This window comes from Myotis myotis, unplaced genomic scaffold (assembly GCF_014108235.1).
Source record: "Myotis myotis isolate mMyoMyo1 unplaced genomic scaffold, mMyoMyo1.p scaffold_m19_p_13, whole genome shotgun sequence".
NCBI classification, from domain to species: domain Eukaryota; kingdom Metazoa; phylum Chordata; class Mammalia; order Chiroptera; family Vespertilionidae; genus Myotis; species Myotis myotis.
Window position 1 is genome coordinate 3,916,635 of NW_023416317.1, and position 22,201 is coordinate 3,938,835.

At 38.3% G+C, this 22,201-nt stretch overlaps 1 protein-coding gene across 4 annotated transcripts in view; it reads left to right on the forward strand.

The window, feature by feature from the left end:
- Positions 1-3,143: 3,143 nt before the first annotated feature.
- The window catches only part of TMF1 (TATA element modulatory factor 1), a 37,422-nt gene continuing 18,364 nt past the window's right edge, over positions 3,144-22,201 (forward strand). For 2 of the 4 annotated variants that reach the window (XM_036331602.1, XM_036331603.1), the window contains exons 1-8: positions 3,145-3,445; positions 5,917-7,124; positions 8,800-8,903; positions 9,561-9,687; positions 11,901-12,006; positions 19,685-19,827; positions 20,066-20,232; positions 20,969-21,125. In XM_036331602.1, the coding sequence (XP_036187495.1) occupies positions 3,304-3,445; positions 5,917-7,124; positions 8,800-8,903; positions 9,561-9,687; positions 11,901-12,006; positions 19,685-19,827; positions 20,066-20,232; positions 20,969-21,125 (2,154 nt within the window). In that variant the 5' untranslated portion in view covers positions 3,145-3,303. Of the gene's footprint in view, positions 3,460-5,916; positions 7,125-8,799; positions 8,904-9,560; positions 9,688-11,900; positions 12,007-19,684; positions 19,828-20,065; positions 20,233-20,968; positions 21,126-22,201 lie in introns of all 4 variants that reach the window. The other 2 variants (XM_036331604.1, XM_036331605.1) reach the window with 2 other exon arrangements.

Consider the following 22,201-nt stretch of genomic DNA (forward strand, 5'->3'; position numbering starts at 1 on the left):
GAGCAAAAATGTATTACTTCTTTTAGAGGAGACAAACACCCTCTTGTGTGTGAATTTTGTTATTATGGTCAAATAGTGCATTCCTCAGTTTTCATTTGAGCACCCACACATACAAAAGATGTCCCTATAAAGAAAATAAGAAAATTAAGTTCTAAACATTAAATGTTATAATTTGACATCTGGTGCATATTGAACATAATCTGTATCTTGCTTGTTTTAATATTTAATTGTGGCTGTTCAAATGAATATTAACTTTTGCAAAGGTTACTTTGCCCATGATCATTTGTAAATGGTGTTAGAGCTGAATACCTGTGCATGGAAATGAGAAATATTTTCATGTGTTTACTTGCAGGCCATAGAGGCCAGTATGCACAACATTAAAGTCAAGACTTGGTTGTTTAAAAGAAAAGTTATCATTGATGCTTTCACACTATTTATTAATAAAATCATATATTATCTACTTTCCTCACTGAATCTTTTAAAAATATATTAAGGGTGCCCTGGCTGGTTTAGCTCAGTGGATAGAGCATCTGCCTGTGGACTGAAGGGTCCCAGGTTCAATTCCAGTCAGGGGCACATGACCAGGTTGCGGGCTCGATCCCCAGTAGGGGGCGTGCAGGAGGCAGGTGATCAATGATTTTCTCTCATCATTGATGTTTCCATCTCTCTCTTCCTCTCCCTTTCTCTCTGAAATCAATAAAAAAAAAATATTAAAAATAAACAAACAAAATATTAAGGGTAATAAGTAGTTTTGTAGTGTAGGAATAATTTTTAAATGTATAGCAGAATTAGTAATACAGAATTTTTATGGCACCTGCATTAATATTTTTGCCACAGTAAATATCTACTGTTTTAATTTAATTTGCTCTCACATAAATATTGTAATGAAGAATAACTATATTTTTATATTAAAGTTTCTTAAAATCCCTCTCCTCCCCCCCCACCCCCCAAAAAACACTGAGGTTTAAAACAAAGTCAAGCATAAGTTCTGAAAAATGAGTTTTAGGATCTCAGTGTGGAAACATGTATATGATCTCACTATGTCTTTGACTTAGATGGCAATCTTCTATTCATAAGCTTTGTGACTATCACTGGGCTACATATTCACTTTTTTTTTTAAGCTCCACATTGACAAATAATTTTTTCATTATATAATCATATGGGATAGACTGCTTTACTTAAAAAGTGACAGAGTTAGTATAAATTTTTGAAAGTGAAGAAACTAACATCTAGCACTTTTTTTTTTTAATATATTTTATTGATTTTTTACAGAGAGGAAGGGAGAGAGATAGAGAGTTAGAAACATCGATGAGAGAGAAACATTGATCAGCTGCCTCCTGCACACCCCCCACTGGGGATGTGCCCACAACCCAGGTACATGCCCCTGACCGGAATCGAACCTGGGACTCCTCAGTCCGCAGGCCGACGCTCTATCCACTGAGCCAAACCGGTTTCGGCACATCTAGCACTTTTATAATCATTCTCAAAGTAGACTTGTAAGGGCTCTCCTGAGAGCATGCCCTTCCCTTTTCCTTTCCCTTCCCCCACCTCCTCCCTGCCCCAGGCACCACACCATTAGCCTCCTCATTCCCAAGCTCCAATGGCCCTTCCTTTATCTCCATAACTTGCAAATACATGTCCTTACAGAAAAAAAAGTAGACTTGTAAGAAGTTGACAATATCTTCATCTAAGAGCTGAATAGTTTTAGAGAGTTTAGGTCATTTATCCAAAAATGTACAATTAGAGGTATTGGAAGGGATTTTAAAAGAAAAATAGTTCCTTGCAGTGGGGTAAAATCCTCAAATATGGGGAAGGGACAGGTAAGGTAAATAACCACAGCAAGGGGGGGTGTAATAAGAATACAATAAGATTAGTTAGGGTCTGTGGCAAACTGGAGTGAAAAGTATTTTTCTATAATCCTATAGAATAAAAGGCTAATATGCAAATCAACCAAATGGCAGAATGACCAGTTGGCAGACACTCAACACAGGAGCTGCCCCCTGGTGGTCAGTGTGCTCAACCAGAAGCCGGGCTCACGGCTGGCCCGCGCAGTGGTGTGGAGGGAACCTTTCCTGCCTCCACAGCAGCACTAAGGATGTCCGACTGATGACTTAGGCCTGCTCCCCCAAGGGCTCCCAGACTGCACAGACTGCAAGAGGGCGCAGGCCGGGCTCCCCCGCCCCCAGTGCACGAATTTCATGCACTGGGCCTCTGGTACATTCTATAATACATCATCTGTATATTGTATTGTGCATTGCCCCAAGTCAAGTTTCCTTACATCAACACATCCTGCCTCCTCCCTCCCCTTCACCCTCTCTCACCTTCCCCCAACCTTGGAATGAAAAGCACTTGTTAAAAAGGGCAATCACTTTATCTGTGTTTTCCATGTTGGAATCCTTATTTTTTCAAAATCAACTGGAAATTTGGATTTTTGTATGAAATCTGGTTTTTAAATGTTGGTAGAATTTTACCTTTAACACTATAGGGCCAAACCAAACAGCCTCTGATTAGATTAGGAAGGGCACCAATTAGATTTCTTCATATAGCTAGATGTTTGAGGACTGCATGCAGAAACAGTGGTATTTTAAGTAATATGCACAGTACACATTAAGAGAGGAATAAGCTTAGTGCTTCCCAGGTTTGTTTTGACAGGGGCAGAGGGAGGACCTCTATTGTAAGGGAGAGATGGTGCCTTCTACACCCTTGTTCCAGCCTGTAAACTCGTGGAAGATGGCCTTTTCGCTCAGGTGGGCTGGGTCAGGTTTTTTAACACAAAGTGTAGTATTTCTAGGTATATCCCCAAACCCAGGGTTTCTTCTTACCACCACGTAGCACATAAGTAAATATTTGAGGCAAAGCGCTAAGTAGAAGTGCGCTTCCCAAACTTCATTTGTTTGCAATTATTGTTGGCAAGGCGCTAGTTCTTAGTATAGCGAGCAAATTTCTAGGAAGGAACTCACGGGAAAACTGCTGAGAACTCCTGCTCTACCCCTAAATTCACTATCAAGGGAAACCGTTCCGCGTTCTCCGGTAACTAATGGCAACTCTGGGCTCCGGATGTGACGTCAGCGTGCTTCGGCTTCCGCCCACCGTCGGAACTCCGAGCTCTGGTGGTTGTGGACGTGGAAGTAGCCGGCGCATGCGCAGTGCGTCCAGTCGTCTGGGGTGGGAAGGGCTGGGGGTAGCCCGCGGCTCGGAGACGGTCATGGGCGCCCGCTGAAGGCCCGCCGAGAGCAGGAGGGGCGAGGCCGGTCCCGCACGCTCCCGGGCCCGCGCCTGCGGGCTGGCCGGCCCGGCGGGAGGATGAGCTGGTTCAACGCGTCGCAGCTCTCCAGCTTCGCCAAGCAGGCCCTGTCCCAGGCGCAGAAGTCCATCGACAGGGTCCTGGACATCCAGGAGGAGGAGCCGGGCGCCTGGGCCCAGACCATCCCCTACGGGGATCCGGGTACGGGGATCCGGGTACGGGGATCCGGGTACGGGGATCCGGATACGGCGGGGCGGGCGGGTCCGCGCGGCCCCTTCCCGCGGCAGCGCCCCGCGGTCCTCCCTGCCGCGGCCGGGGGCGGGCCTGCGGGCCTGGGCCCCGCGCCCCGAGCTCGGCCTCCGGGAAAAGGGGGGCGCCCCAGTCCGCGGGCGGCCGCCCCTCCCCAGGGAGGGTCGCGTGGTCAGTGTTTCCCGCGGGAAACCGAGGCTCATCCAGGCGCCGGGCGCGGCGGGCGTGTGCGCGGCCGACGTGGGTCTGTCCGGGGGCCGCCCACCCTCGCAGGGTCTCGGGCTGCGCTTGGCTCTGCGTGTCCGAAACGTTAGCCTTTTGTGGGGGTAAAGGCGTGCGGGTCTGGCTGTGTGGCCCCTGGGAAGGAGCAAGTTATTCCTAGCGACTCCTTTCCCGGTTTTGTTCCTAATTTCACGTCGCTGAAAAGTCAGGACCTGAATCTGAGGTTCCACATTTTGAGACTTTTTGGCCCATGTCTACTGTCAGGATCCGATTACTCTATTACAGGATGTCAGAACTTGTTGGAGTAGCTCAACTGCCCTTTCCATAGGTATCCCACATTTTTAATTACTGAACTTTAAAGGAGACAGTAAGTTTTAAATATAAGAATACTCTTTCTATGAAACCTGGGGCTTGAATTGTGCTTTATAATTCGTTTTAAATTTTTATTGTTTTTAAAATATTTTTTATTGAGTTTTAGAGAGAAAGGAAGGGAGAGAAAAACATCCATGTGAGAGGAAAAACAATTGATCGTTTGCCTCGTGCACACGCCGGACCAGGGATCGAACCTGCAACTTCGGCACGTGCCCTGACCGGGATTGGAACTGGCAATCTCTTGGTGCACGGGATGCAGCCCAACCCAGTGAGCTACACCAGCCAGGGCTATATAATCATTTTTTAAAATGTTATCCAGAATAGACTCGGATTTTAGTGAAATGCCATTAATATTTATTGATCACCTATTTTTATTTTACATTGCCATGATTACAACATGACCAGTCTTCCGAAAGTAGTATTTTTTAAAAATATATTTTTATTCATTTCAGAGAGAAGGGGAGAAGGAGAGAGAGAAACAGACAGACAGACATCAATGAAGAGAGAATCATTGATCTGCTGCCTCCCGCAGGCTCCACACTGGGGTTTGAGCTGCAACCTGGGCATGTGCCCCTGGCTGGAATCGAACCGTGAGCCATGCTTGCCGGGCCAGAAAGGAGTATTTTAAGTGGATATCAGATAACCTGGGCTTTATATAAAACATTTTCCAAGAGGCAAATTTGACTTCTATAATTCATTAAGGTGACTTAAACTAAATTAGCAGACTTATTCTTGCTTGTTCATTTGCATCTTAAATTTTGGTTTTCACCTTTTTACATTGTTTTAATATGCTGAACAAGTGGATATAAACTATGTCCTTAAACTGAAGTTTTCTATATGCCGCCAAAGTCATATTAAAGGATAGACTTTAATATAGGGCTTGGCAGTTTGTAGGAGTTTTTAGGTATTTGTGTTCTGGCCACCAACTTCTAATTGTGCATAATTTGTGATAATTCTCAGCCACTTTTAAATATAGAAAAGGCATAATTTAAAAAAATGAATTCTTTAAACATTTTAGGGAATATGCCATTTTTGGTTTATCATTGGGTTTTTTAGTAGCATACATGTCCATGACTAATACAATTACCTTTTTTTTACCCAGCGATATTTTTCCTGTTTTTAAAAAATTCTAGTGTAAGTTACCATCTATATCAAAGAGCAGTAATTTTAATAAAAATGCACATTTATGAAATTCATATGACCTACTAATTGCTGACATAATTTAGCAATTAGAACAAAACTTTCTCATGGAGTGGATTTGGAAAGTGGGACTTGGAGAATGAGCTTGTTATTAAGTGACTGAAAATGAATTTCAAGTTACTGTCCCCATCAGTTTACTTTGATCTTTTGAAAAGACATTTGTCACCAGTATTTTGGTTCAGATTTTTAGTGTTGCTCTCTTGTCTAGCTCATAACTATGTTTTATTCTTGATATTACAAGAATAAAATTAATATGAAACTAACTTAATAGAAGGTAATATCAATTGTATCTTGGGCTTAGCATGTTTTAGAACATACCATTATTTTCTTGATTTGTTGTGGGAGAGAATAATATACTTGCTTTGGTAGTCCAGGCCTTGTCTAGTTTTTATCTTTGTTTTTAGTTTCTTTTGGACAGATGCATACCAATTTTCCTCTTTAAGGTCCAAAGTTAACCCACTAACTAATTAATTATATAGTAGGCAAGGAGTTTGACAGGGACAAATTATAAATTATATTCCATTGACTTTCTTTTTTTAACATATTTATATTGACTAACAATAATGATTGTTGTATAATATATATAATTTTTATTTTTAAATATGTATATATATATTTTTTTGTCAAAGGAATAAGTCCCCCTGTCAGTGGAGGATGGGATACTTCAACCTGGGGAATAAAATCAAACGCAGAGCCGCAGAGTCAACCAGCAGCCTCTCCCAAAGCAATTACAAAGCCAGTTCGGAGAACGGTGGTAGATGAATCTGAAAATTTCTTCAGTGCCTTTCTCTCGCCAGCGGATGTCCAGACCATTCAGAAGAGTCCAGTGGTATCCAAACCGCCGGCTAAATCACAGAGACCAGAAGAAGAAGTGAAAAGCACCTTACAAGAGACCGTGCACACTGGAGGGTCAAGAACACCTGAAACAACTGAGTCAAAAGGGACTGACTCTTTTCCCTGTGTATCCCCTGGGGAAAATCGGGCAGTCGCCACTCTGTCACCTAAAACTGAAGGCGAGCATGGAGAAACCGTTAATAAAGATTCTGATATGAAGGTGTCAACCACAAGTTTGAAAGTATCTGAGAGTGTAATTAATGTTAAAACCACTAGGGAAAGTGCATCTAACATGTCTACGCAGTCTCCCACAGCAGAAACAAAGGACATAGCTTCAGAAGCAAAGGAACAGAAACACGAAGACAGACAGAGCAATACACCTTCTCCTCCCGTTAGTACCTTCTCCTCAGGTACTTCTACTACCAGTGATATCGAAGTTCTAGATCATGAAAGTGTAATAAGTGAGAGCTCAGCAAGTTCGAGACAAGAGACTACAGATTCAAAATCAAGTCTTCACTTGATGCAGACATCTTTTCAGCTTCTTTCAGCATCTGCTTGTCCTGAGTATAATCGTTTAGACGACTTCCCCAAACTCACTGAGAGTTGCTGCTCATCTGATGCTTTTGAAAGAATAGACTCGTTTAGTGTACAGTCATTAGATAGCCGAAGTGTAAGTGAAATCAATTCAGACGACGAATTGTCAGGCAAGGGTTATGCTTTAGTACCTATTATAGTTAATCCTTCAACCCCAAAGACTAAAGTAGTTGAACCTGTTGAAGGAAAATCTGAGGAAGAAGTAAATGAAACAGTTATACCCACTGAGGAAACAGAAATGGAAGAAAGTGGACGGAGTGCAACTCCTGTGAACTGTGAACAGCCTGATATCTTGGTTTCTTCTCCGCCAATAAATGAAGGACACACTGTCTTAGACAAGGTGGCTGAGCAGTGCGAAGCTGCAGGAAGTCAGCCAGAAGCACTTTCTGAGGAGGAGGACATTTGCAAGGTAACTCTAGAAAGTGCAAGAGGGTTTTTGGATACTCTTCAGAGATTTAATCATGTGTTTATTTTTTTTACTTATTTAATGTATTTTTATTGACTTCAGAGAGGAAAGGAGAGGGAGAGAGATAGAAACATCAATGATGAAAGAGAATCATTGATTGGCTGTCTCCTGTACAAACAACACTAGGGATTGAGCCCGCAACCCAGCATGTGCCCTGACCAGGAATTGAACCATGACCTCCTGGTTCATAGGTCGGCACTCAACCACTGAGGTACGCCAGCCAGGCCGCATGTGGCATCTTTGATAGCCTCCTCCGAGAAATATAGGATGTTTGAAGAACTGCCCTGTAAATGCCATGTGCTGAATTACTTATGTAAAAAAGTGCCAGCCTCTCTTACCTGGGTCTAATATTCACAAATGAAATGCCTTGCTGCAGTTTTACTAGCAGTTTGAATTCCTAGAAAACAATACTATTTATTCCAATAAGATATTTTTGAACTATTTTAAGAAGATAAGTGATTCCTAGATTAATCTAGACTTAAATCAAGTAAGTTAATTTTTTTTAGTATAAAAGGCACCATTTTTTCCCCTTCAATAAGTGTATCACTGCTCCAGCAGGATCTAATAACCATTTCTTTTAGCTTAGCTTATTTTATTCCAATATATTCTGGAGATTTTAAAATTGCATACCTATGGATTTTCTAAAGTTACTTTTTAAATGTAGTGTATTATATTTAAAAGGTTACATGTTATATGTTTGGATTAAAGAATAATATGGAAAAACATACACTTGTATACCCACTGCCCTGCTAAGATATAGAACGTTATTAGAGGCTTTGAAGCCCTTCGTTTATTTATTTACTAGAGGCCTGGTGCACGAATTTGTGCTCCAGTGGGGTCCCTCGGCCTGGCCTGTGGGATCAGGCCGAAACTGGCTCTCTGACATCCCCGAGGGGTCCTGGATTGCGAGAGGGATCAGGCCAGGCTGAGGGACCCCACCAGTGCACAATCAGGGCCGGGGAGGGACATGGAAGGTTGGCCAGCTGGGGAGGGACCGTGGGAGGACTCCAGGGCATGACTGGCCCATCTCGCTCAGTCCCTATCGGCTTGAACCCAGCAGCAAGCTAATCTACCGGTTGGAGCATCTGCCCCCTGGTGGTCAGTGCATGTCATAGTGAGCGGTTGTGCAGCCTTAGCATGTCATTAGCATATCACGCTTTGACTGGTTGAACAGAGGACTGGACGACTGGACACTTAGCATATTAAGCTTTTATTATATAGGATTTTTTATCACATCTCTCTCTTCCTCTCTTGGTGAAATATGCACACTCTTTTCAAGTTTTGCTGTTACTAACTACTGTAGGTATTTTTGTATAACACACGCAGCAAGTTTTTTCTCTAAGGTAGACCTAAAAGTAGAATTTTCTACATCTTTAGTTAGATATTGCCTGATAGTTTTTCTAAGTGGTTTACTAATTTATACTCCCACCTGCTAAGTGCTTGTACTACTTTATACTCTCCTACAAGCTGTGTATGAATTCTTGTGCTGTATTCATTTTGTTCTCAGTATTTGATTCTTTTTATGAGATAATGCTGTTTTATTGATTATAGTGGTTAGTTACTTTTCAACTCGTCACTGCATGTTAAATGTTTGACTTTTGTCATGCTCCTTGTCTAGAAAGTTGCATTTCTGAACGAGAAACTGGACAAAAGGGAGGCTCAGTTATTATCTCTTAGTAAAGAAAAAGCACTTCTAGAAGAAGCTTATGATAATCTGAAAGAGTAAGTATTTTACAAATGTGAGTCATTTTTTACATTTCATAAAAGCCCATACACTTGGATATTACTTAAGAAAATGATTTATAATTTAACTTGTTTATAATTATTTAAATTAAAATGGTTTATAATTTAACTTGTTTATAATTATTAAAATTTGAATAGCATTTCAATTCTAACTTTAGATATTACTTTTCTCCTCACATTATCGTGACCATATTACCTTTGGCATTGAAGAGAGGTATTTTGCAAAAAAAAAACCACACCAACCTTTTTTCCCTTATTAATAATATTTTAGTATTAGAGATTTAAAACAGTGATATTACAGTTTTTAAAAATATACTGAGTATTGACTTGCTTTATGAAGGTGATTGGTAAAATGTGACATAAGATTCAAAATGAAAAATCTCATTTACTTTTATCTTATTTTTACATATCAAACATTGTTGACATTTTCAGTGATTAATGGGTTTTCTTTCAGGTGTTTTAAAATAAATTAAGCGGGTAATTTTTCTCTGAAAAGTTGACAGGACTAAAACTAATCTACTTTATTATAGCATGTGTTGAAGACAATGTCATTTTCCTTTTGCAAACTGAACTCATTTTGTTACCTTCGGAATGTTTAAACAAGTATCCTCAGTCTCAGTATTATTTTAAATTTAGTGAAATGTTCAGAGTGAAAGAAGAAAGCAGCAGCATTTCTTCCTTGAAAGATGAGTTTGCTCAGAGAATTGCTGAAGCAGAAAAGAAAGTTCAGCTAGCCTGCAAAGAGAGGGATGCTGCTAAAAAGGTAATGGAAGTTTAAAATAATATTAATTAAACTCTATAGGGACATAGATTTTTGAGCAGTGCCTTCATTGTATTTTGGTATTGGAAAAAAGAGAGGTAAGAGTAAAGGGATACTATAGAATATTAACACGTAATTTGTAAATTTTTCAATACCTTTAAAATGATAAATTTTGATACTTTAAAAAATTCTAAGCAAATACTTGTCTGTGTAATTTATAAGTCCTTGCAAAATATATAGCAAGGATCACTAGACTAAGTTTTATAAATGATAATTTCATGAAAGTAAATAATACAAGTCTAAATGGTCCCTCTAAATAAAATTTATCATTACTCTGGTTTGTTAATTTTCTACTACTTCAAACATACATATTTCTTCAAGTCAAAGTAATTTTAAAATATATTAACTCTTGGGGGGCATAACATTTATTTATTCTAATGTAGGATTTCTCAACCTTAGCACTGTTGACATTTTGTGGTATATAATTTTATGTTGTATAGAGCTGTCCTGTGCATGGTAGGGTGCTGACCAGCATCCCAGGCCCTACATACCAGATGACAGTATCACCCTTCCCTATTGCCGTCCTCCTCTTCCCCTCAGCTGCGCTAATTGAAAATGTTAGCAGACATTGCCAAATGTTCCCCTTGGAGTCAAATCACTCCTAGTTGGGGACCATTGTTCTGAGTCTTATCATTTGGAACAGTTGGTTATTTCAGAAATTGGTAACCAACTAAGGTTAGTCATTATTGCTTGTAATCCAACTGTGAGTAATCATATTTCTTAGCATTTGCCATTCTCAGTTAGGTTGCCTTTCCCCTTCTTGACCACTGTTAATGTTAATATAATTTTTCTGCATATACTCTTACAGAAAAGAAATATGTCATATACCTCCATTTGCTTGGTTGTTTTAACTAGCTAGTTCATTTCAGACACAGTAATAACCTGAGACTACCTAACCAAGTTACCTCTTCTTGTCCCTACTGTATTTCATCTGGTTCAGTTTAATCAAGAAATTGGATTTTAAGTAATGTTTGTTTCCTATAGTGCACTTTGAATTATAGATCTAAAATAGATTGAAACCATTAACTGTAAAGGAAAAAACTTGGGCCCTAAATTTTAACACACTTTTATATGTATTGCCATGTATGACCTGCTTAAGAGCCATAGGCCATTCATTCAAAGGTAAATTGAATTACCTTAAGTGACAAATTTGCTTTTCTAGTGATAGAAGACAATGTCAACAACTGTAAAGTACGAGGCAGAATTAAATAAGTTATACAGATGAATAAGCAGTTTGGAATGGTATGATAGAGGATGGATTCTGACTAGGGTAATTGAGGAAGGTTTCACGGAAGACATGACGTTCTTACTGGACCTTGATGTGTGAATCAAAATTTTGACAATTGGAAATGGATAGCGATGTTATGGGTGGTTCAGAGCATGGGCTCTGGGGTTCCACAGACCTGGTTTCAAGTCTTCACTCTGACCTTGAAAGTTTACTCAATCTTTCTGAGTCTCAGTTTTCTTGTTTGTGTAGTTGAATCATACAGTACTTGCCTCCCTCATAGGATTGCTGTCAGGATTAAAAGATAATGGATACAAAGTATGCTTTACATACCTAATAAATGTTAGTTGTTTTTAGCTATTTTTAATTCCAGAGCATCTCTTAAAACCAAATTTTAAATTATAGAAGACTTTCCATCTCATCGTACTTCTCCATTGTAGCTTTTAAAGATAAACTATCTTGAAATATTTCTGCTGAATCTCCGCTTTATTAAAGTAGATCAAACTTTATATAATCATGGTTTTCCTTTCATTTCACAACACGCTAGTAGTGTGAGTTTTAATAAGGAAAAGAAGTACAGTGAGAAATGGAGACATGTACTGTTTGAAGTGTTGTTCCAATTATAATGTTTGTAGAAAATGTAGGTAGAGAAACTCAAGAATTGAGTATTGAAAGGTAACTTATTCTCATTTCCATTTCCATATTAAAACCTGTTTATATCTGAATTCAGATTTTCTATATCATTTTCAAAGCTGTTTCCTTAGTCTTAATTAACCAAGGTAATAAATTCAGGGTAACAGAACAAAACTTATGAATTCTTATCAAGAATGTGATTATTGATGACTTTTGGGAATATGGAAGATAATTGAAAAATATGCCCAGAATGAAAGTAATTCTTTATGGTATTTACATTATTATTTTTTTTAATTAGGAAATCAAAACTATGAAAGAAGAACTTGCGACTAGATTAAATTGTAGTGAAACTTCAGACCTTTTGAAAGAGAAAGATGAGCAGATCCGAGGATTATTGGAAGAAGGTGCGTATTTAATTGATTATGAAAAATCTGGTAAAGATAGGAAAAATACTTACAACATAACTAGCTGCTGCTTCCTAATAAAAAAACATTGGAAGCAAGTAAGGTTTGCACTTAAATCTCAGAAATGGTAGGTTATAATTTATGGAAGAATGAGGAGCAAGATGTACAGAGGCAGATATACACATAATGTAGCATTTTTTTCCTAGAGAGGGAAATTAATAATTCCCTGAAAAATAGAAGTTTGTGCCTCCTGAAGCAAGCTTGTAACAGGTCTTACAGCCTGTCATTTATTTATTTATTTTTTAAAAAATATCTTTATTGTCCTAGTTGGTTTGGCTCAGTGGATAGAGCATCAGCCTGCGGACTGAAGGATCCTGGATTCGATTCTAGTTAACCCCTAGAGTGCCGGGGAGCGCAATCGCACTCCTTCTGTCTTTCACCAAAAGTGCTGGGAGTGCAGTCACGCTCCTCCTGCAGTGTCACTATTAGATGCTAGTAGTTCACTCTTTATGTGGGAAAAAAAATTTAAAAACCTTAACCTCAAAATGCCTTGGCAATTTTAGCATAGTTCCTAGGATATTGGTTGGCACTCAAAGGGTTAAGGGCACATGCTTGGGTTGCTGGCTAGGTTCCCCATTGTATTTCAGAGAGGAGAGGTGAGGGAGAGAGAGAAAGAAACATCAATGATGAGAGAGAATCATTGATCAGTTGCCTCCTGCATGCCCCCCAATGGGGATCGAGCCTGCAACCCAGGCATGTCCCCTGACCTGGAATCGAACTGTGACCTCCTGGTTCATAGGTTGACGCTCAGCCACTGAGCCACACCAGTTGGGCACAGCCTATCATTTAAACCAAGACGCTCAACACAGGAGCTGCCCCTGGTGGTCTGTGCGCTCCCACAGAGGGAGCGCCACTCAGCTACAAGCCAGACTGACGGCTGGTGAACACCACGACCTGCCTCAGTGGCAGCGCTAATGATGTCCGCCTGCAGCTTAGGCCCGCTCCCCGCAGTCAATCAGACATCCCTGGAGGGCTCCTGGACTTCGAAAGGGTGCAGGCCGGGCTGAAGGACCTCCCCCGGCTCCTTCCCCCCCGCTCCCCTCCCCCAGTGCATGAATGTCATGCACCAGGCCTCTAGTGTTGAATAAGAGTGGTGAAAGCAATATCCCTGTGTGTTCCTAATCTTAAGGGAAATGCTTTTAGTTTTTGCCCATTGAGTATTATGTTGGCTATAGGTTTGTCATATGACCTTTATTATGTTGAGGTATGATCCCTCTATTCCCACTTTGCTGAGAGTTTTTATCATAAATGGATACTGGATTTTGTCAAATGCTTTTTCTGTGTCTATTGATATGATCATATGATTTTTATCCTTCATTTTTATTTATGTGGTGTATCACGTTTATTGATTTTCGAATATTGAACCATCCTTGCATCCCTGGAATAAATCCCACTTGGTCATGATGTATGATCTTTTTAATGTATTGCTTGATCCTATTTGCTAATATTTTTTTGAGGATTTTAGCATCTGTGTTCATCAGGGATATTGGCCTATAATTTTCTTTCTTTGTAGTGTCTTTATCTGGTTTTGGGATTAGGAGAATGCTGGCCTCATAAAAAGAGCTTGGATGTCTTCCCTCCTCTTGAATTTTTTGGAATAGTTTGAGGAGGATTAGTGTTAATTCTTCTTTAAAAGTTTGGTAAAACTTACCATGAAGCCATCTGATCCAGCGCTTTTGTTTGCTGGGAGTGTTTGGATTACTGCTTCAATTTCATCAGTTGTTATTGCCTATTGAGGTTTTCTGATTCTTCCTGATTGAGTTTTGGAAGATTGTATGTTTCTAGGAATTTGTCCATTTCACCCAGGTTGTCCAGTTTGTTGGCATAGAGATCTTCAAAGTATTTTCTTACAATTCATTGTGTTTCTATGATCTTAGTTGTGTTCTTGCCTCTTTCATTTCTGATTTTATTTATTTGGGTCCTCTCTCTTTGTTTCTTGATGAGTCTGGCTAAAGGTCCATCAATCTTGTTTATCTTTTCAACGAGCCAGCTCTTGGTTTCATTGATCATTTCTATTGTTTTTTTTAGTCTTTTTGTCATTTATTTCTACTCTGACCATTATTATTTCCTTCCTCTTACTTACTCTGGGCTTTTTTTGTTCTCTTTCGGATTATTTTGTTATGCTATTATTTAACAGCGTATCAGATGTTATGTTTGATATAGTAATAAATACAATACACCCTGGTGTCCTTTAGAAGAGTGAAATATAGGTACAAACATAATTATCAAACACAGTCTAAGCACTGAAATAGAAAAATAAAGGCAGAGTTTATTAAAACACCTTGAAGTCACTAACTGCCTTATGCTACAACGTTAGAGATTGAGGGAAAGGCTAAGTACACGGTTTTATTATTAAAAATACTAATATCGCCCTAGCCAGTTTTGCTCAGTGGATAGAGTGTTGGCCCATGGTCTGAAGGGTCTTGGGTGTGATTCCAGTCAAAGGCATGATCCCTGGCCCTGGTCAGGGCTGATGCAGGAGGCAACCAATCGATGTCTGTCTGTCTGTCTCTCTCTCTCTCTCGCTCTCTCTCTCTCTCCCTCTCCCTCTCCTCTCTTCAATGTTTCTCTCTCTGTCTCTCCTCCTCCCTTCCACTCTTTCTAAAAATTAATGGAAAAATATTGGGTGAGGATTAACAAAAAAAATTTTAATGTCTAATGATGAGAGAGAATCATTTATGAGCTGCCTCCTACATGCCCCCTACTGGGGATCACGCCTCCAACCTGGGTATGTGCCCTGACCTGGAATCGAATATTGACCTCCTGGTTCATAGGTCACTGCTCAACCGCTGAGCCACACTGGCTGGGCTAGCACGATTTTTTTATGGGAGTACTTACATACTGCTTCTGTATCCCCCAGAGGTATTTTTAAATTCACAGTTGAAAAACTAAAAGACTCAAAGCTGAAAGCATGCTACAGTGGATTACCTTGATTCATCAACTATTAACATTTAGCAACACCTCCATATCTTTCTGTATACACTAACTACACTTTTTGCCAAGCATTTTTTTGTTTTGTTTGTGGTGTGTTTTCTTTTTTAATACATTTTTGTTGATTTCAGAGAGGAAGAGAGAGGGAGAGAGAGATAGAAACATCAATTATTAGAGAGAATCACTGATTGGCTGCTTCCTGCACGCCCCCCAGTGGGGAGGGAGCCAGCAACCTGGGCATGTGCCCTTGAATGGAATCGAACCTGGAACCCTTCAGTCTGCAAGCCCTCTATCCACTGAGCCAAACCTGCTAGGGCTTGCCAAGCATTTGAAAGTAGGTGACATAACATAACATTTCATTCCTAAATTCTTTTTTTTCAGCTTTATTGAAGTATAATTGAGAAAAATTGTATATATTTACGGTATACATCATGATTTTTGATATATGTATATATTGTGAAATGATTACACAGTTAATTAACATATCACTCACCTTTATAATCACCCTTTTTTGTGTGTGGTTAAGGTGTATTCTTCTAGCAAATTTCAAGTGTACAATGTAGTATTTTTAATTTCGGTTTTCATGCTATACATAAGATCTCCAGAACTTACTCATTCTGCAAAACTGAATCTTTGTATACCCTTTGACCAACATCTCCCCATCCCCCCGCCCCTCCTGCTAACCACCATTCAATTCTCTGCTTCTATGAGTTCAACTTTTTTTTTACTGTCTGATGAGATTTATTTATTTATTTAGTTCAGAGAGGAAGGGAGGGGGAGAGGGAGACAGAAATATCAATGATGAGAGAGAATCACCGATCGGCTGCCTCCTGCACACCCGACACTGGGGATCGAGCCCGCAACCCGGTCATGTGCCCTTGTCCAGAATTGAACCTGGCGCCCTTCAGTCTGCAGGCTGACGCTCTACCCAGTGAGCCAAACCAGCTAGGGCTATGAATTCAACTTTTTAGATTCTAGATATAAGTGATATCATGCAGTATCTGTGCCTGGCTTATTTTATTTCTTCCTCTAGGTTTATCCATGTTGTTGCAAATAGCAGGATTTCCTTATTTTTTAAGGCTAAATAATATTACATTTACACACATACACACACGCCACACTTCGTTTTTAAAAAAATCTTTATTTGAGGACATGCTTATTGATTTGAGAAAGAGAGAGAAACATCGATTGGTTGCCTCCTGTAAACATCCCAACTAGGGACTTCAGCTAGGGATCAAACCCACAACCTTTCAGTCGGGACGATGCTCCAACCAGCTGAGCCACACAGGCCAGGGCCATAACACATTTCCTTTATACACCACATGCATTCATCCATTGACAGACACTGGGTTGTTTCCATATCTTGGCTATTGTGAATAATATTACAGTGAACATGGGAATGCAGACATCTCTTTGAGATGGTGATTTCATTTTCTTTGGTTATATACTTAGAAGTGGGATTGCTAGATTATAAGGTAGTTCTACTTTTAATTTTTTGAGGAATCTCCATATTGTTTCCCATAATGGCTGCACCAATTTACATTCCCATTAGTAATGTACAAGGGTTTCCTTTTTTTTACATTCTTGCCAATACGTATTTTTTGTCTTTCAAAAAATATATTTTTTTATTGATTTCAGAGAAGAAGGGAGAGAAACATTGATGAGAGAGAAACATTGATTGGCTGCCTCCTGCATGCCCCCTACTGGGGATCAAGACTGCAACCTGGACATGTGCCCTGACCAGGAATTGAATGGTGACCTCCTGGTTCATAGGTCAATGCTCAACCACTGAGCCACACCAGCTAGGCTATTTTTTTTTTTTTTGTCTTTTTGATAATAACTATTCTAACAGGTCTGAGGTGATATTCCATTGTAGTTTTGATTTGCATTTCCCTGATGATTAATGGTGTTGATCACTTTTTCATATACCTGCTGACCATTTTTGTCTTTCAAGAAATGTCTATTAATACCTTTTGCCCATTTTTAAATTTTGTTATTGTTGTTGAGTTGTATGAGTTCTTCATATATGTTGGATATTAATCTCTTATCAGATATATGACTTATAACTATTTTTTTCATTCTGTAGATTGCCTTTTATTTTTCATTACATTTGACATTCAATATTCTATTAGTTTTAGGTGGATATCATAGTGGTTATACATTGATGTAATTTGTGACGTGATTCCCCCAGTAAATCTAATACCCACCTGACACCATGCATAGTTATTACAATATATAGTTTGCCCATTTAAAGTGTACAATTCAGAGGTTTTGGTATGTTATATTATTTTTAGTTGTGATAAAGTATATCAAAATTTGCCATCTTAATGATTTTTAGGTGTACAGTTCAGTGGCATTAATTACATTCACCATGTTGTGCAACCATCACTATTTCCAAAACTTTTTCATCACCGCAAATAGAAACTGTAACCGTTAAGCAATACATCCCCATTTTTTCTTCCCTCTAATCCCTGGTAACCTCTAATCTATTTTTTGTGTCTAATAATTTGTATATTCTAGATATTGAAATATTGATTTCACTTATGTGTAGAATCTAATGAACAAAATAAACTAACAAATAACATAGAAACAGACCTACAGATACAGAGAATAGACTGACAACTAGCTGTCAGAGGGGAGAGGGTTGTGGGGTTGGGTGGAAAGGATGAAGGGATTAAGAAAAAAACAACAATCTCAGAGACTCAGACAAAAGTATGGTGATTACTAGATGGAAAGGGGGCACAGGGGGGGAGGTAGAAGATGGTAAAGAAGCGATAAATGGTGATGAAAGAAGACATGACTTGGGGTGGTAAACATACAATACAATATACAGATGATGTGTTAAAGAATTGTATACTTGAAACCTACATAATTTTATTAACCAGTGTCACCCCCAATAAGTTCAATTAAAAAAAAAAGTTAAAAACCAGAAAATAAGTATTGGGGAGGATATGGAAAAATTGGAACCCTCATAACATTGCTGGTGTAGCCACTATGGAAAGGTTTGGAGGTTCCTAAAAAGCTAAAAATACAATTGCCATATGATTCAGCAATTCTACTCCTAAGTATATACCCAAAGGAATTGTCCCTAGTCAGATGCTTGTACACCAGTGTTCACTAAAACATTACTCATAATAGCCAATAGGTGTAAACAACCTCGAATGTTCATCAACAAATGAATGGATAAACCAAATGTGGTATATCCATGCAGTGGAATATTACTGAGCCAAAAGAAGAATGACATTCTGATACATTCTGTAACATGGATGAATTTTGAAAACAAGAAGCCAGACACAAAAGGACAAATATTTTAATATGTAGATTGTCTTTTTATTCTGTTGATGGTTGTCTTTGCTGTGCAGTAGTTTTTACTTGGATGTAATCACATTTGTTTATTATTGCTTTTGTAGTCCATGCTTTTGGTATCATATCCAAACAATCATTGCCAAGACCAATGCCAAGCTTTTTTCCTGTGCTTTCTTCTAGTAGTTTTACAGTTTTAGGCCTTAACATTTAAGTTTTTAATCTGTTTTCAAATTATTTTTATATTTGGTATATGATAAAGTCCAATTTCATCCTTCTGCATGTGGAAATTCAATTTCCCAGTAACATTTATTATCAGACTATCCTTTCCCCACTGTGTGTTCTCGGCATCCTTGTTAAAGATGAGTTGCTATAAATGTGTGGATTTATTTCTAAGCTCTCTATTCTGTTCATTTGGTCTATATGTCTGGTTTTATGTATGTACCATATTGTTTGGATTGCTGTAGCTTTGTAATATGTTGTGATACCTCTGACTTTGTACTTATCCAGGATTGCTTTTGCTATTTGAGGTCTTTTATGGTTTCAGATGAATTTTAGGATTTATTTATTTTTGTGTGTGTGTGTATGAAGTATGCCCTTGGAATTTTGATAGGATTGCATTGAATCTGTAGTCCACTCCTGAATTCTTCCGTCTGCATCTCCTAAGGGCAATTAATTTTCCTCCACAAGCACATCATAATCACATATAAGAAAATCAGAAGTGTATTCCAGTATATATTTCATCATTTATCCCAGTTGCCTCTAAAAATGACCTTTATAGCTGGTCATTTGTCCTGCCTCAAGATCCATTCAAAGTTTGTACATTGCATTTGGCCATTATTTCATTGCATTTGGCCATGACTTCATCCATCTAGGATAGCTCTGTCTTCTTCATGACATTGAAGACTGTGTAGAGTCCCGGCCAGTTGTCTTACAGAGTGCCCCAGGTTCAGGAATTTTTCACGTCATGATTATATTCAAATCAAATTTCTAATAAGAAATATTATAAGTGATATTGTGCACCTGCCACTTTATCCCATCAGTAGACACATAATGTCAGGCTGTACCACAGGCATTGATAATGTTTCGTTATGGTAGTGACTGCCAGAGTTTTCCATTGTAAAAGCACATCTTTGCTTTTGGAACTCATAAGAAATATGTGGGAATGCTTCTTTAAGACTGTATATATCCCGTTTCCCACCATGCTTCCACCTACTAATTCTAGCATTCATTAATAATTCTTATCCAAAACATTGGTGCTTACAGTATTGTGATTTTTAAAAACATCCTATCTTTTTTTTTTAATCACTGGTTAGAGAAACATTCAATTTAGATTCTTAGGGAATCATTGTTATTTGAACTTACACATTTTTGCCATTGCCAGGAGAAAAACTTTCAAAACAGCAGTTGCAGAGTTCTAACATCATTAAGAAATTAAGAGCTAAAGACAAAGAAAATGAAAATATTATTGCAAAGCTGAAGAAAAAAGTTAAAGAGCTAGAAGAAGAGTTGCAACATTTGAAACAGGTGAATGTTAATTGTTTTCTATATAAATTGTTATTACTTACTATATGAACAGTTCACTGTGGCTTATAAAATATTTGGAATGATTTATTGGGATATATCACATGGGAAGTATTTTTCAACAATTTAATAGACAAATGTTACGATTATTGTTTGTTATAATACTTGAGATTCCTGGAATACACTTATTTACCATAGTGTTATTTATTGAAGAATACTTTTGCCTGTTTTTATAATATAGGTCCTTGATGGTAAAGAAGAAGTTGAGAAACAACATAGAGAAAATATTAAAAAACTAAATTCTGTGGTCGAACGTCAAGAGAAAGATCTTGGCCAACTTCAAGTAGCTATGAATGAACTTGAAGAAAAGAACCGAAGTATTCAGGCTGCTCTTGACAGTGCATACAAGTAAGAAAATGAATAAATATGCAACTCATTCACAATCTGTTAAATGCAGGATGTTGAAGAAATCCTTTTTCTATTATCTGATCACTGACAATGCATAAATTTAGCTATAAATGAACTTGAAACTTTTCAAAGCAAATTCAACAGAGAGTACTTAACTGCAGTCACTGTTTATTATTTGGTGAACTCTCCGTCATTCTGTAAATCTGATGGAAATCTACATGGAACCTTCATATCCTTGGCCATGTAATTACTCTAAATTATTTTACTTAATTTATCTTTTTCCTTAATCCTCACCCGAGAGAGAAACATTGATGAGAAAGAAACATCATTGATAGGTTGCTTCCTGAACGCCTGATGGGGTTCGAGCCTACCACCCGGGCATGTGCCCTGACTGGGAATCAAACCTATGACCTCTTGGTTCCTGGATCGATGCACAATCGCTGAGCCACACTTGCTAGGAACCATTTTTAGAGAGAGTGGGAAGGAGGAAGGGGAGAGAGAGAAATACCGATGTGAGACACATCGATTGACTGCCTTACACATGTGCCCTGACTGGGGCCAGGGATTGAGCCTGCAACCAAGGTACATGCCCTTGTCTGAAATCAAACCCGAGACCCTTTGGTCTGTGGGCTGACTAATCACTGAGCAAACCGGCCAGGGCTACTGCATATTATTTTAAATAAAACTAATTTTTATTTAAATTTTTATTATTTTAAATCAATCTAATTTTTTTAAGAGAACTTACTGATCTCCACAAAGCCAATGCTGCAAAGGCTAGTGAGGCACAGGAAGCTGCTCTGAGTCACGAAATGAAAGCTAAGGAAGAACTTTCTGCAGCTCTAGAGAAGGTCCAAGAAGAAGCCCGTCAGCAGCAAGAAGCATTAGCCATTCAGGTACGTGGTAGAGGAAGAATTACATCCGCTTTTTAGATCCTGGTGCTTCTGTGGATTAAAAAATCCATTAGAGTCAAACCTTATTGTTATATTTCCTTTATAATGCTGTTAGGCTAACTTGTCTATTTTTTTAACTGTTATTAAAGTGATGCTTAAATTATACAAGTATTGCTTAATTTTTTGTGAATTTCAGGCTTATTTGAGAATATTATGAAAGCTAAGGACCCCTTACCAGAGAAATGCATGTATTCAGAAAAATACTAAACATTCATATAATTTAAGGAGAATCTGCTCAGATGAATGAGGAACCCCCAAATTTGTCAGATTTTGTCTTATAAAATCATCAGTTGATGGATATTTGGATTTTTTACACTCTTTGTTAATATGAAAAGTGCTGTTTTAAACCTTCATTTATAATTTTTTTTGTGTGAACATATATTTTAATTTCTCTTAGATATGTACCCTCGAGTCATAAGGTAGCCGTATATTTAACTTTTTTGAGGAATTGCCAAACTTTTCTGCAAACGTGCATCATTTTACATTCTCACCAGCCATATATGAGCGTTTTAATCTCTCTACATCCTTCCCAGTATTCCTTATTGTCTATTTTTTTTTCAATGTAACCCTTTTAGTGGGTGTGAAGTAATATCTGATTGTGGTGTCAATGACTAGTGATGTTGAGCATCTTTTAGTGTACTTTTTGGCTATTATGTATCCTCTTTGGAGAAGTTTTTTCAAATATTTAAATCCTTTGCCCATTTTTAAATTGGGTTGTCTTTTTATTAATCTTTATATATTCTACATACTAGACCCTTGTCAGACACAGGATTTGCAAATATTTTATCCCATTCTATATAGGTTGTCTCACTTTCTTGATAGTGTCCTTTGATGCACAAAAGTTTTTAATTTTGATGAAGTAAAGAGGCAAGGAAGATAAAAAGAAAAAATATATATAGTTTACTATTTATACTGTTGACAGCTTGCTTTATTTACAAAATAAAGTATCTTTGTGATCATTCCATACTAGAACATAGAACTTTTGTTTTAACCTAAAGCTTTTTAAAAAAATTATTTTT